At 39.6% G+C, this 12,077-nt stretch overlaps 1 protein-coding gene across 1 annotated transcript in view; it reads left to right on the top strand.

Moving 5' to 3' along the window:
* The window catches only part of HLCS (holocarboxylase synthetase), a 130,488-nt gene that overhangs the window by 24,899 nt on the left and 93,512 nt on the right, over window positions 1-12,077 (top strand). Inside the window, exon 6 of the mRNA XM_066620855.1 lies at window positions 7,256-7,527. Within this exon, the coding sequence (XP_066476952.1) occupies window positions 7,256-7,527 (272 nt within the window). The remainder of the gene's footprint in view (window positions 1-7,255; window positions 7,528-12,077) is intronic.

Genomic DNA, 12,077 nt, shown 5'->3' with positions numbered 1-12,077 from the left:
ACATTGTCTTGCTTTCCAGTTGTAGTGACAGGAAACCTGGAAGATTTTCAGATGCAAACTTGGTCATTGCTCTTATCCTCTGAAGACACGTTCCAAGCAAACCATATACACAAGTGGGAGATAACCAGTTATATAGCAGGGTTGGGGTTTTTTTAGCTTTTGTTGTAGCTGCGTATACTGTTGAATTACTGCGTATACTGCTGCGCATACTGCTAATAATAATGCTAATAATAATGCTAATAATAATAATTATTGGTAAGTTGTTTTTTATTAAAATCAAAATTTAAGCAGAGAAGTGGGTTGCTTCTTTGGCATATTGGTGGAAACTTCAAAAAAATTAGGTTTGTTCCCTTTTTTTCTTATACGTCGTAGTTTTATTTTGTGTTTTATTTTTAATAATCCTGAATTTGTGCACTAGCACCTGTTCACCCATCTATACCTCAATAAGTCAGATGGTATGTGGTGGGGGAAAATAGAATGACATTCTGATTTGGGATCATGGAGATGATTATGTTTATCTTTAGCACTAATTTTGCTATAATATTGAACTGCCAGTTTTATCTCAAAATTTTCTAAAAGAAAGCATGTTTAATTGCTTGATGTGCTTTACAGAATCATATATGCAAGGTGTTACCTAAATGATGCCTGGTTTGCAAATTCATGAAATTATGCAATTCATGATTTATTTGAAAGCCTAAAAGGGTGTAACTGTAAGGAAGCACTACATATAAATTCTGGTATTCCTTAATATTAATGGATGATACCAAGCTTTAAAAACAGTTCTATTGCATCATTTTTTACTTTGCACATTTGCTGTATGGAAAATATTTGTTGGCATGTTACTACTTAAATGGTATCATGGGCATTTCTTTAAGCAAAATGCTAAAAATGTATTACCACACCGAAATAATCCAAAAACTCTTGCTGGCCATGATGTCATTAAAATTACTGCAGGAAAGGATTCAGTATGGTCAATGACAGATAGCTTTTTTAGTGCTGTGAAATGCTGTCATATTTTGCTGAAGTAGCTGTGGCAAACTTAATCCTGTATGGCAGCAAGTCTGCAGCCTTTGTGAGAGAGACTGAGAAAGACATCACTGACAGAACAACCAAAATGTTTTAATCTTACATAATATCTTAAGAGTTTGTTTAGAGCATAATGCACAGGTTATGTGCTGTATTATGATAGCTGCCTGATAAATATTATGTATTTATGAAATGTTGAAAGGAAATTAGCAATTGCTTTGTATCAAAGTATTGCTCATTCAAATACTGTATAAGAAATCTTTTAAAAAATCCAGGCATTTCTGACAAGAACTTGATTCTCTTCTTATATATGAGGCTGTTTTCTTATGCATGAACGGTATTAATTTTTTATAATGTATGTTTTCAGCTTAGGATGATGTTTAGCCTTTGACCTAAGTACTTTGTTACAATAAACAGTTTGTTGATGAGAGCAGCTGCTAGGAAGATTGCTTCCAGATTGTTCTCACAGAACTGAGTGAGAAAAAGTAAACCAGAGTGCACCTTACAAAGGCCAGGCATTGCAGAACCATCTTTGTTATGCTTCTATTATAATATTTTAACATCTGCATTTGTTTGTGTGTTGAAGTATTCAGTAGCGCAAAATAGAACGGGGTAGTCCTTAATGTTCAAAACCGGGTAGTCCTTAATGTTCCAAACTAACCCCTTAAAAAAACTCTTTATATTTGCAAACAATCTGAAGCAGACCTTATTTGCAAAGGCAGTATAGCTATCCGATGAACTCTGGTTGAGATTTGCTAAATTATGAAATTGTACTAATTAGTACATTAGTGTGCAATTGAAGTCCACGTGCCTGTCTTAGGATCCCCAAGGCCTGGAGTATTCAGTTGACCCCTGTGATCATGTCTGATCCTCAGTGATTTCTAGCGACAGTCCACAGTACTAATGTATGTGTGACTTTTTGAGGCTCGAAGTATGGCTAGTTCACTCTGTAAAAAATTGTCGTATTTTTGTAACTTTTATATTGTGAATCCTTATAAAAGTTATAATGTAACTTTTATATTGTGAATCTTTGGAAGTAAACTTCTTGCACGGTTTGAATTTCAAAACAAATTAGTGCTGGTGTTTGACTTTTTCTAGTCCATCATAATCTTGACTGTTAATCTCGTTTAAAGGTTCATAATAATGTATTATGAAAATACATTATTCAGGCTAGATTCCCAAATATATTTAGGTTTACTATCTCCTTCAGAGGGAAAAATCCCACTATGCTAGTTGATTTGCATATTCAACTTTGTATTTGTGGAGACTTCAAATGGCCATTGCTTATAATTCAGTATGAACTAAAATACACTACCTGAGAGGCAACTTTCCCACATTTAGAGTTGCACAATTTAAAAACACTATTCGGTGCCAGCTCAGAGAATCTTCTTTTTTAGGAAGCTAAGTCTGTAAATTCTAAGGCTATTCATTAATTTACCTGGGCATAAGCACAACTGAACTAAGTTAGTTGAACTCAAGTTAAATGTTATTTTGAGTAAACATAAATAGGATTGTACTGCATAATTCTCTTTGTCTTTTTAACATCAATATTCTTGAGTGGTAGCTGGGATTATACCTATACGTCACTCCTTTAGTCTGTAAAACATTTTCACCAGTGTCAGTTTCAAATATTGCCAGAGTTAGGTACTGGTAGTATTGCCATTTTTTGTTTTCTTTTAGCCAGCTTCAGATTCTTATTGCTACAATATAAAAATTTGTTTCTCTTGGATTGGAAAAATGTCATGGAAAGTCTCCAAAGGTCATTTGACAGTTTTGCTTTTATATGTCTGGGTATAATATAGTGAGTAAAGTATGTATGTAGTATTTTTTTCGTGGTATTCAGCTCAGACTCAGAATGTAATACTTTTTTTAAATCAAAGGCATTATTGATAACTTTTTACTTGTTTATATAAACTAGAAAGATGGTGATTCCTGAACCAAACCTTAAATGTGAAAATAAGCCACAAAAATAACAGTTCAGCTGTATGAAGGTGTGATTTCTATAAAATCAACCATGTTAGAAATAGGGTATTCATAGTCCTCACTAATGTGACTACATAGTCCACACTACTACTACTCTGTCTTTGTATAGTTTTCGGCTGGCATTTAAGAAATTTTAATAAAACAAATGATCTTCCAGAATTTACATTAAGCTCAAGCAATATGTCAGCTAAATTTTATAGATTCTTTCCGATGTCCTGTAAACTTAAAGCTACTGGTTATTGCCAGGATCTCTTATTGGTTATAGAAGCCAGCCATAATCCACTCTATAAAAATCAAAATTGTATGGGCTTTATACCTTTTCCCTAGATGAGAATTTTGCAAATTTTGGAAAACTAACTTCCCTTTAGGAAACAACAATGAAATCTCATAGTTTGTCTTCAATTCTAGAGCCTGTCTATCTTGATGTATATAAAAATTGAAATAGTACCCACACTTAAAAAAACAAAAACTTTCAATAGTTTTCATATGGCAAAAATTGAGCAGAGAATGCATATGCACATGTGTGTACTTGCATGTGCATTCTTATCTCTTTTCCCACTTTCCATTTCTCCACTCCAAATGGTCTTCAACAGCTTCTCCTTTCCTATACAAGGTTTCTATTCCATGTTTTCAAGTGTTGTTAGTTTTGATATAGATGTTAAAACTGGTATCAGTATCGGCTTACAAGGCCTAACCAAAGGTCATTGTTATTTGCCTAAGGACTAAAACAATCGTGAAACTGTCATGCATCCAGCCATTCTAACAAATATTAATGGATGGCATTTAAACTCCGTACCAATTAAAAAGTAGCAACTAAAGCAGCCCTTAAATTGTGTATAAAATGTGTATCCAACTTCAGCCCGGAAACCAGGGTACTTCAGATTTTGCCACGAGTCTTGCATGTCAAATACCTATGGCTTAGTTGTTGGCAAAGAAGCAGGGATGGGAAGAGGGAGGAAACAAGACTGCTTCATTATACTATGTAGTGTAAGATTATTGTGATGTGATAATGTGCTTACTTTTTCTGTAGTGAAACAGTAATGGGAAAATTTTTATACTATCAATTTCATGTAGTAAATACCCTGTGATGCTAGTTGGCATTTACCATTATCATCGAAAATGTTCGTCTTGTAGTTTTTACTCAACCTGTTGAATGCCTGCTACAGTCCTGTAGTGATAGGTTGATGAGAAACATTCACAGTTGAAATGAAGATGAAATAACAGTATCTATTACCTCAGCAATTTACATGAAAGTTGAGCTGTTGTCTCTAGCACTCTCTTTTAATTCAACATGTGCATGTTGCAAGAGAAGAGGGAATTACACACAAAAGCCCATATTATTTATTGCAGACTTAATCAAGATGTGTTCACAAATTGGGCTTGAATATCCATGGCTGCTTATAGAAGCTTGTTTCACAGTTGGGAAAAACCTAGCGTTACAATCTATTTTAAAAGAAGAATTTAATTTATGAACATGAAATACTTGCATAACATTTAAAATTATAAAACAGACCTATAATGTGGCATACAGAAGACCCGGTCGCCGTCACCACTCCGTTGGGGAACCCAAGTCCTTCTGATCACACAGCCTGTGGATGCATGAGAACTATGATAATACAGTTATGATAACTATAGACTCTACTTCTCTTTCATTTAAAAAAGACAAAGGATGGATGTTTGGAACAGTAAAATTAGCAAGGGGGAGTTGAGAAGAAGGCAGTTACTGGAAAATAGAGATCCTGGGTGGTGCTACATATCTTTAGGACATTGGTTTTCAAACTCTCCGGGAGTTTGAAAACCACTGTAAGCCCTTGCAGGGGTGGGGGGGGGAGGAAATGGGGGCTGGGGGAAGGCTGGGGCATGATCCCCAGGATCATGCTGCTCAGGGGTCTGCACGGGCTTGGCTACACTGACCTGAGCGTCCTGCAGCCTCCTAGGGGTGTGGGGAGCCCTGCACAAAGCCAGAAGTGGAGCGTGATCGCTCTGCTTTCACTTTTGAAGCTGCAGGGAGCCCTACAGAAGGTCTCTCCTGGAAGGCTGCAGGAGGCTCAGGTCAGTGTGGCCAAGCCCCTGCAACCCCCTGAGCAGCATGATCCTGGGGATTACGTTGCTTCCTCCTTCCTGCCTCCTGACTGCCCCTGTCCCTTAAGGGGGCAGAAGCCAGGGTCCACAGGCTGGGGCGTTGTGATGCCCCAGTCTAAAAGCCCTGCTTGAGGGCATTGGGCTAGATTCAGGGTTGTCTCCAGTGGTGTACCTATGGGGGTCAACGGTTGCACATCTTTCTGGGCAGCACAGTTGGGGGGTAGCCAGCTGTGCTATCCTGCGGGCTGCGGGCTGCCTCCACTCTCTACCTCCGCTTCCAGAGGCGTTCTGAGATGGCAGAGGCATTCTGTGGTCTTGTCCAAAGGTCTTCTGACAGCCAGAGAGGCCACACATGGCCTCTCTGGATAAGACCAGAGGGTGCCTCCAGTCACATTTGGAGGTCTGGCGGGGACCTGTACTGGAAGTAATTGCAGTGACATCATCATATCACTGCAGTTACTTCTGGTGGAGGGGGGCGGCAGCACAGGGCCCAGGACTGCCACTGGTTGCCTCTGAAAAATGCTTTTGGGAGACTGTCAAAGATTTGATGCACTTTGTGAGCTGTGTTGTACTCTTATTATAATGTACACACATACACCCCTGTATTGTATATAGTACCGGTTGAGTCTCGGTATTCACAAGATATTCTCACTTGAGTTCAGAACTGGATGGCAAAAATCTCATTAAAGCAAATCTATTTAAAAAATAATGGCCCTTGCTAAGAGATTTCAAATCAGCCTTGCTGACCTTTGTAATGCATCAAGCAGACAATCACTCTCTCTCCAGGTGCTTAGAAAGGCTTCACTCAGAGGCAGCAATCCCTCCCTCCTCTTCCGGGGGGGGGGGGGAATGGAGGAGGTGATAATCACTGCCATTTAGCATTCTTTCACATGCTCAGGGGAAAGGGAGGGGTCGCTTGCCTTGGAGTGAAGCTGTTCTAAGTGCTTGGAGAGAATGATTGATGGATTGTCAGCGGCTGTCCTCTCTCGCATTAATAAGGCTATTGTTAAATGACTTTTTTCCTTTAATTTAAAGGGCGCTCCTCATCGCTTTGAGCTAAAACTGTGGATGAAAAATCTGTGGATAATTAGGTTATACCTGTATACAGCTTGAGCCTCATTATTCTCGAGGGTTCCGTTCCAAGCACTCACGTGTATGGCAAAAAAATGAACTACAGCAAATCAAGTTAAAAAACAAAGTTCTTTGCTCTGGTGATTTAAAAACACCAGGCCTTGCTGACCTTTGTGATGTAAGAGAAGAGTCATTAAGAAGACAATCCATCAATCAGTCTTCCTCCAAGGGCTTCACTCAGCCCCTCCCTTTAACAATGCAAAGCGATCACCTTTCTTTCACCTTTCTGCTCAGGGGGAAGGGAGGGGTCACCTGGAGAGAGGAGGATTGATGGATTGTCAACCAGCTGCCCTCTCTCTCTTTCATTAAGGAGGCTATTGTTAAAGGACTGTTCAGTTTTTTAAACTGATTTTAAAGGGACGCATTTTTCCCCTTCTCCAGGGATCAGCACATTCCTTCGCATTTGCAGTGGCCATTCGTGTTGAGTCAAATCTGTGTATAAAAAATCCGTGTATAACAAGGCTGGACCTGCACTACATATACTATAGTTTATACATGGAGGCCCCTATACCTGCGAATCCAGGGTCCATTACTGTGCCCATTACTGTGCCTTTGTTTTATGTAGAAAGCTTGCAGCATGAGTGCTTCTTATTTAACAGTCTTCCTTAACTACAGAGCTGAACATGCAAGCTCTCTGCCTGCATGTTAGAGGGCAACTAACACGAACCAGGAACTTCTGCTTTCTGTTAGTCTGTCTGTAGTGTGCAGACTAGTTACCTCCATGTTTGGGTCTTCTCTTAAGGAAGATTATTAAATAAGAGACACTCACTCTGCAAGCGCTTCTACATAAACAAAAGTATAGTAATTGGTACACAGGGGATGCTATATATACATAGCATATAGTATATGGCTAGTACATCAAATGGCAGGGCATAAACTGTTTCACATTTGCTTCAAAATTGGATGAGATGATAAATTTGTTTGGGCAAATGCCCTTGAAACATCATTTAGAAATGTCCCTGGATATGTTATTCAGGCTGGGAAAGATCAGGGTTTCATACATTGTCCAATTAATTTGTTTTGTATTCAACAGGAAGTCAACCATTATTTTCTGGAGTGGCTTGGAGGAAATGTGAATGAGGAAGGATTCATTGCATCCAGCAAAGTGTCTCTTAAGTTTGTATCCTCTTGCGATACAGGGATTGAAGTAACACCTTCCCACATGCCAGTGGTCACTGAAACAGAAGCTTTCTTATCTGAAAATTTCAGCCTTGAGAGATATAAGCAAAATCTGCACACACAGAACCTTGGAAAAGTAGTTCTTTTTGCTGAAGTTACATCAACCACAATGAGTCTTCTTGATGGGTAAGAGATCATTCTGATGATGACAGTTTTGCTGTGTTGAAATTACTTGGCATAAAGAAAATGAAGTTCAGATATTCTGGTGGACTTCTCATTCTTATGAAAAATAAGCCTAAAATAGGAGAGAATGGACCATTCAAGTTAATTGGTGAAATCTATTAAGAAAAGTTTTAGCAAGCTTTTAAACATATCAACTGTTACTCATAAAAGGACATATTTTAAAAATAAGTTACAATAATAGTATATATGGTCCTCAAACTTTTAGCACTGGAACCCACTTCTTAGAATGAGAATCTGTCAGGACCCACCGGAAGTGATGTCATGACCAGAAATGACATCATCAAGCAGGAAAATTTTTTAGCCGTCCTAGGCTGCAATCCTACAATGCGTACCCAGGAGGAAGCCCCATTGACTGTCATTGTTAAAAGCATATACAGAGTAACCTGTTAAAAGTACAGATCTGTAACATTTTCTCAAATGCAGTCACATACAAGGGTAGCATCAAATCTAATACATTTTAATACATTAAAAATAAAATATTGAAATGAATGGAACTTGCCTGAAATTGGTTCACAACCCACCTAGTGGGTCCCGACCCATATTATTTCCTCCCAAAGTTCCTTGTTCTTCAGCTGTGTGAATGCTTTTCCCTAGCTCCAACCATAGCAGCACAGATAGTTTTCCTCATGCAGAGCATGGTACTAGCATCTCCCCTCTGTTCTTGGAGGAGAATTAGCCAGCACTGTCTGTGTCACTGCTGGTGCATATCACAGATTCATAGCTGTTCTTTGGTGAGGGGAAGTGAGAATTGAATGTTCAAATGTGATATTACTGTAACTGTGATGGATATTTATAGCTTTCAAAGTAACGTTCTCCACATGATGATACTACCCTCAAGTTTGTAAAATATTTTGAAAACATTTTTTGTTGGGCAGATTAATATGTTTTCACATGGCAGCTTTAGTATGCTTCATATTTGTACTGCGTCTGAAATGGTTTGTCCTTAGATATAGTTATAGTTGATTTTGCATCAAACTATTATTCATTTGTGGTTGGTTTTGCAACAGGGTAATGAGCAAAAACTGATTTAGCACTTTTGTAGCTTTTTTTTTTTATTTCAGAAGGAATCCTCAGTGAAATGTAGATGATTTAGTTTTTTAGTTTAAGCGATTGCCTACTAATTTTTTTTTAAATTTAAAGTGAATTAAGCTGAACAAACTCTGCATGATACATTTGTAAATATTTAGGGCTATTCATGGGCTAGATGGAAAACTATTCTTCAATTACTAAACTACTACTTCTGATTGAAAGAAAAAGTAGAATTGCTCTGAAGTAAGGTATCATACATATGTATCACAAAAAGGCATGTGCCTTTTGGTGTCTTATGAGCTAGATAGCTTAAAAACTTAGGGCTCAATCCTAACCAACTTTCCAGCACTGGCATAGCTGAGCTGGTGGGGCATGTGCTGCATCCTGCAGTTGGGGGACAGTCATGGAGGCCTACTCAAGGTAGGGCAATGTTTGTTCCCTTACCTTGGAGTTGCATTGTACTTATGTCAGTGCTGGAAATTTGGTTAGGATTGTGGCCTTAGTTGCTCACTCATTGACAAATGACATTATAAAATCCTTCTAGCAAGTCCAGAGAATCTGATGAATGAGATAAGCAAACATAGAGTATCCTTGAGTTGTATTTCCTTTCCATCATAGAATGAAATTGAAATATTTTTTGTAACAAAGAAACTTGACCTGATGCTGGCTTTGAATTTTAATAGAGTATGTGTAGATGCTACCTACATGAATAGGGTTTACGTGTATATCTCTATGTTTGTTAGAGTGCATGTGAGTAACATGTAGTTATCCCCTGCTAACTGGGCAGAGAGGCACCTTTTAAAATTGAGTCCTCTTATATTAAGCAGGGAGAGAGCAGTTGTCCCTCTTCACTCCATCATGGTGTCTTTTCCAGTGGCTGTTGTTGGTGTCTCTTTCTGTATTTTTATTACATTGGGGGCCCTTTATTTAGTTATGTAAACAGTTTTGTGCACTACTTTTTGATGGGCAGCCATATATAAATATGCTTAATAATAGGAAAAACTTCTGTTTCATACATCACAATAATCTTCAAACATTGAATATTATAGTACACTTATGGTCTGTGATGTTACATTGCTAAAGCCAGACAATTGCCTACATCATTGGTTCCTGAACAGTACACTGTGGCACCTCTGGGTGCCACAGCAAACTCACAATGACATATTTGTCCTGAACTTTCAGCTGTATCTCTAAGATATTTGGCCCTACAGCAATGGAACTAGAGGGGTGTGTGAAAGAATTACTCCAATACTAAGGGTGCTGTGAACAGAGTAAGTTCCCTGGTATAGGAAGTACATTCCTTACATCTGGGGAATGCCCTTATGCCAGCCTAGGTAGTGCCAACAGTTTAACTGCTTCTCCTCAGTACGAGGGCTGACCATTAATTCCAGTTCCAACCCTCCCTAACTGAAGGAAGGCACGCAGGCTGCCGTGCTTTAGCTGTAGCTTCTTTTTTGTTGTTTAAAGTACTTTCTGGTTGATCCTTCCAATGTTGGGTTAGCAGAAAGCTTGGGTGAAAGAGGGAAATGTTTTTCAGCCAGACTGCCTGTGTTTTGGGTGAAATCGAGGCAGAGAAAAGTTGGTGCGCATTTGAAGCGTCTGCTTTGCAAGCAGCAGCAGAAGTCAGTGAGGCTAGTTGAACCTTGCCATTGCTGGCTTCGCTTTTAAGGAGAGGTGTGCTGCACCTTGGAGGCTGAGATTGTTTGCGCCCATTGTGGCAGCAGCGACGGGCCTCGGGAGTTGCAGGCCTCTTTCCTCAAAGCTGTTTCGGCACCCCCATTGCTGTGTTAGAACATAAGAACAGCCCCACTGGATCAGGCCATAGGCCCATCTAGTCCAGCTTCCTGTATCTCACAGCGGCCCAACCAAATGCCCCAGGGAGCATATCTGATAACAAGAGACCTGCATCCTGGTGCCCTCCCTTGCATCTGACATGGCCCATTTCTAAAATGAGGAGGTTTCCCATACACATCATGGCTTGTAACCCATAATGGATTTTTCCTCCAGAAACTTGACCAATCCCATGCACAAGAGTAGTACCTGACTCAAAGCTCTTTTGGCAAATTCCTGTTTTTGGGAACTTCTGGTCTACATCGTCACACTATGTCTGGTGTTTCCATCATTTGTGCTTTCAACTTTTACAAATTAGAATAGTTACAGGAGTCTGGTGGTCAAAATCAGGACTAATGTGTGTGGAGATGAGGTATTTAACTTTTATGCCATGGTCCCAATGAAAATTTTTCCCCTGAAGCAGTTGCTAGCCTTTGGAGGGAAGCGTCCTTTGCTAACTATAGCAGTTTTCCTCCCAGGACTGAGAGCTTCAAGGGGGGATTTTCAAGAATAGGCCCTCAGTTTGGCTGTACTTGTCGTAAGAGGCGACTAAACAGCCACCGGGTAGATGGAACATTAGTCTGGGAAGGCAGCTCATCTGAGAGAAGGAAAACTCTGACCCCAAACTTCCACTGCCTTGTGGCTACATCCAGTTATGGAAAAGGCTTCAGGAGTCAACCTCGATGCAAAATCCAGAGCCGGAGTCCCTGAGGCAGTTCATGGCTGAACACAGCCACGTTCTGGCAACTCCTGTGATGCCGCTGGAACCAACCGTATTGGCTTCTGCCTTTCCATTGGACCATTTCAGCGATGTGAAGATGGGGAATTTGCTGCACGGGTAACAGTCTATCCTCCATATCTACTTTACCCAGGCTTTGCGCACTGGAGAGGACACTCTGTTCCAGAACCACTATTCAGTGCATGATACCATAGTCTTCCGAGACTGAAGGATGCCAACAAGGATAGTGCAGGTGTAAAGGATTAAATACCTCCTTCCTGGCTACCACAGTCGTAATACATGTTTCCTTCTTTGTACATACCTAATCCAGTCTTGAAACAGCCCTTATAGTGAAAATAGATGAATACAACTATTACATTAATTTCAGTGGGGGAAAAAATTATTCCAAAGCCATTCCAAGTTCATCCCAAAATCACCCATAATATTTAATGGCATGAGGGAAAAGCTGAATGAAACAGAAATTAGAATAAATAACATTTAGTAGCAGCATTATACATCATCAATAAAGTATTAGTGATGAAAATGTTTTAGAAGCTCTTGCATCACATAATGGGGTTTAGCACCTTCAGTTGCAAACGTTGATCAACTCTTCTACATTTCATCTGTTTCCATTTTTCCCTTAATTTTTTTCCATCTTCTATTCTTTAGGACTCATATTCACAGTAGTTTGGAAAAACATAGCAGAAAAACAGATCCACTGTAAAAGGGAACATGCAATGCACATGCCTTCAAAGCTTGGGGATGTGCTACTTACTCATCAAGTATTGCTCTTACCTGGAGTGTACCACTTACCTAGCCATGCTCTGTCCTCTGAGGGTCTTGAAGAGCTCTTTTCTTAAAGCCCACAAGAGCATACCCAGTAAAGGGGGCACTTCTGGACCTCTGTCCTGTCAGG

The sequence above is a fragment of the Tiliqua scincoides genome, chromosome 3, assembly GCF_035046505.1.
Source record: "Tiliqua scincoides isolate rTilSci1 chromosome 3, rTilSci1.hap2, whole genome shotgun sequence".
NCBI classification, from domain to species: domain Eukaryota; kingdom Metazoa; phylum Chordata; class Lepidosauria; order Squamata; family Scincidae; genus Tiliqua; species Tiliqua scincoides.
This window is presented reverse-complemented; position numbering and strand designations above follow the sequence as displayed.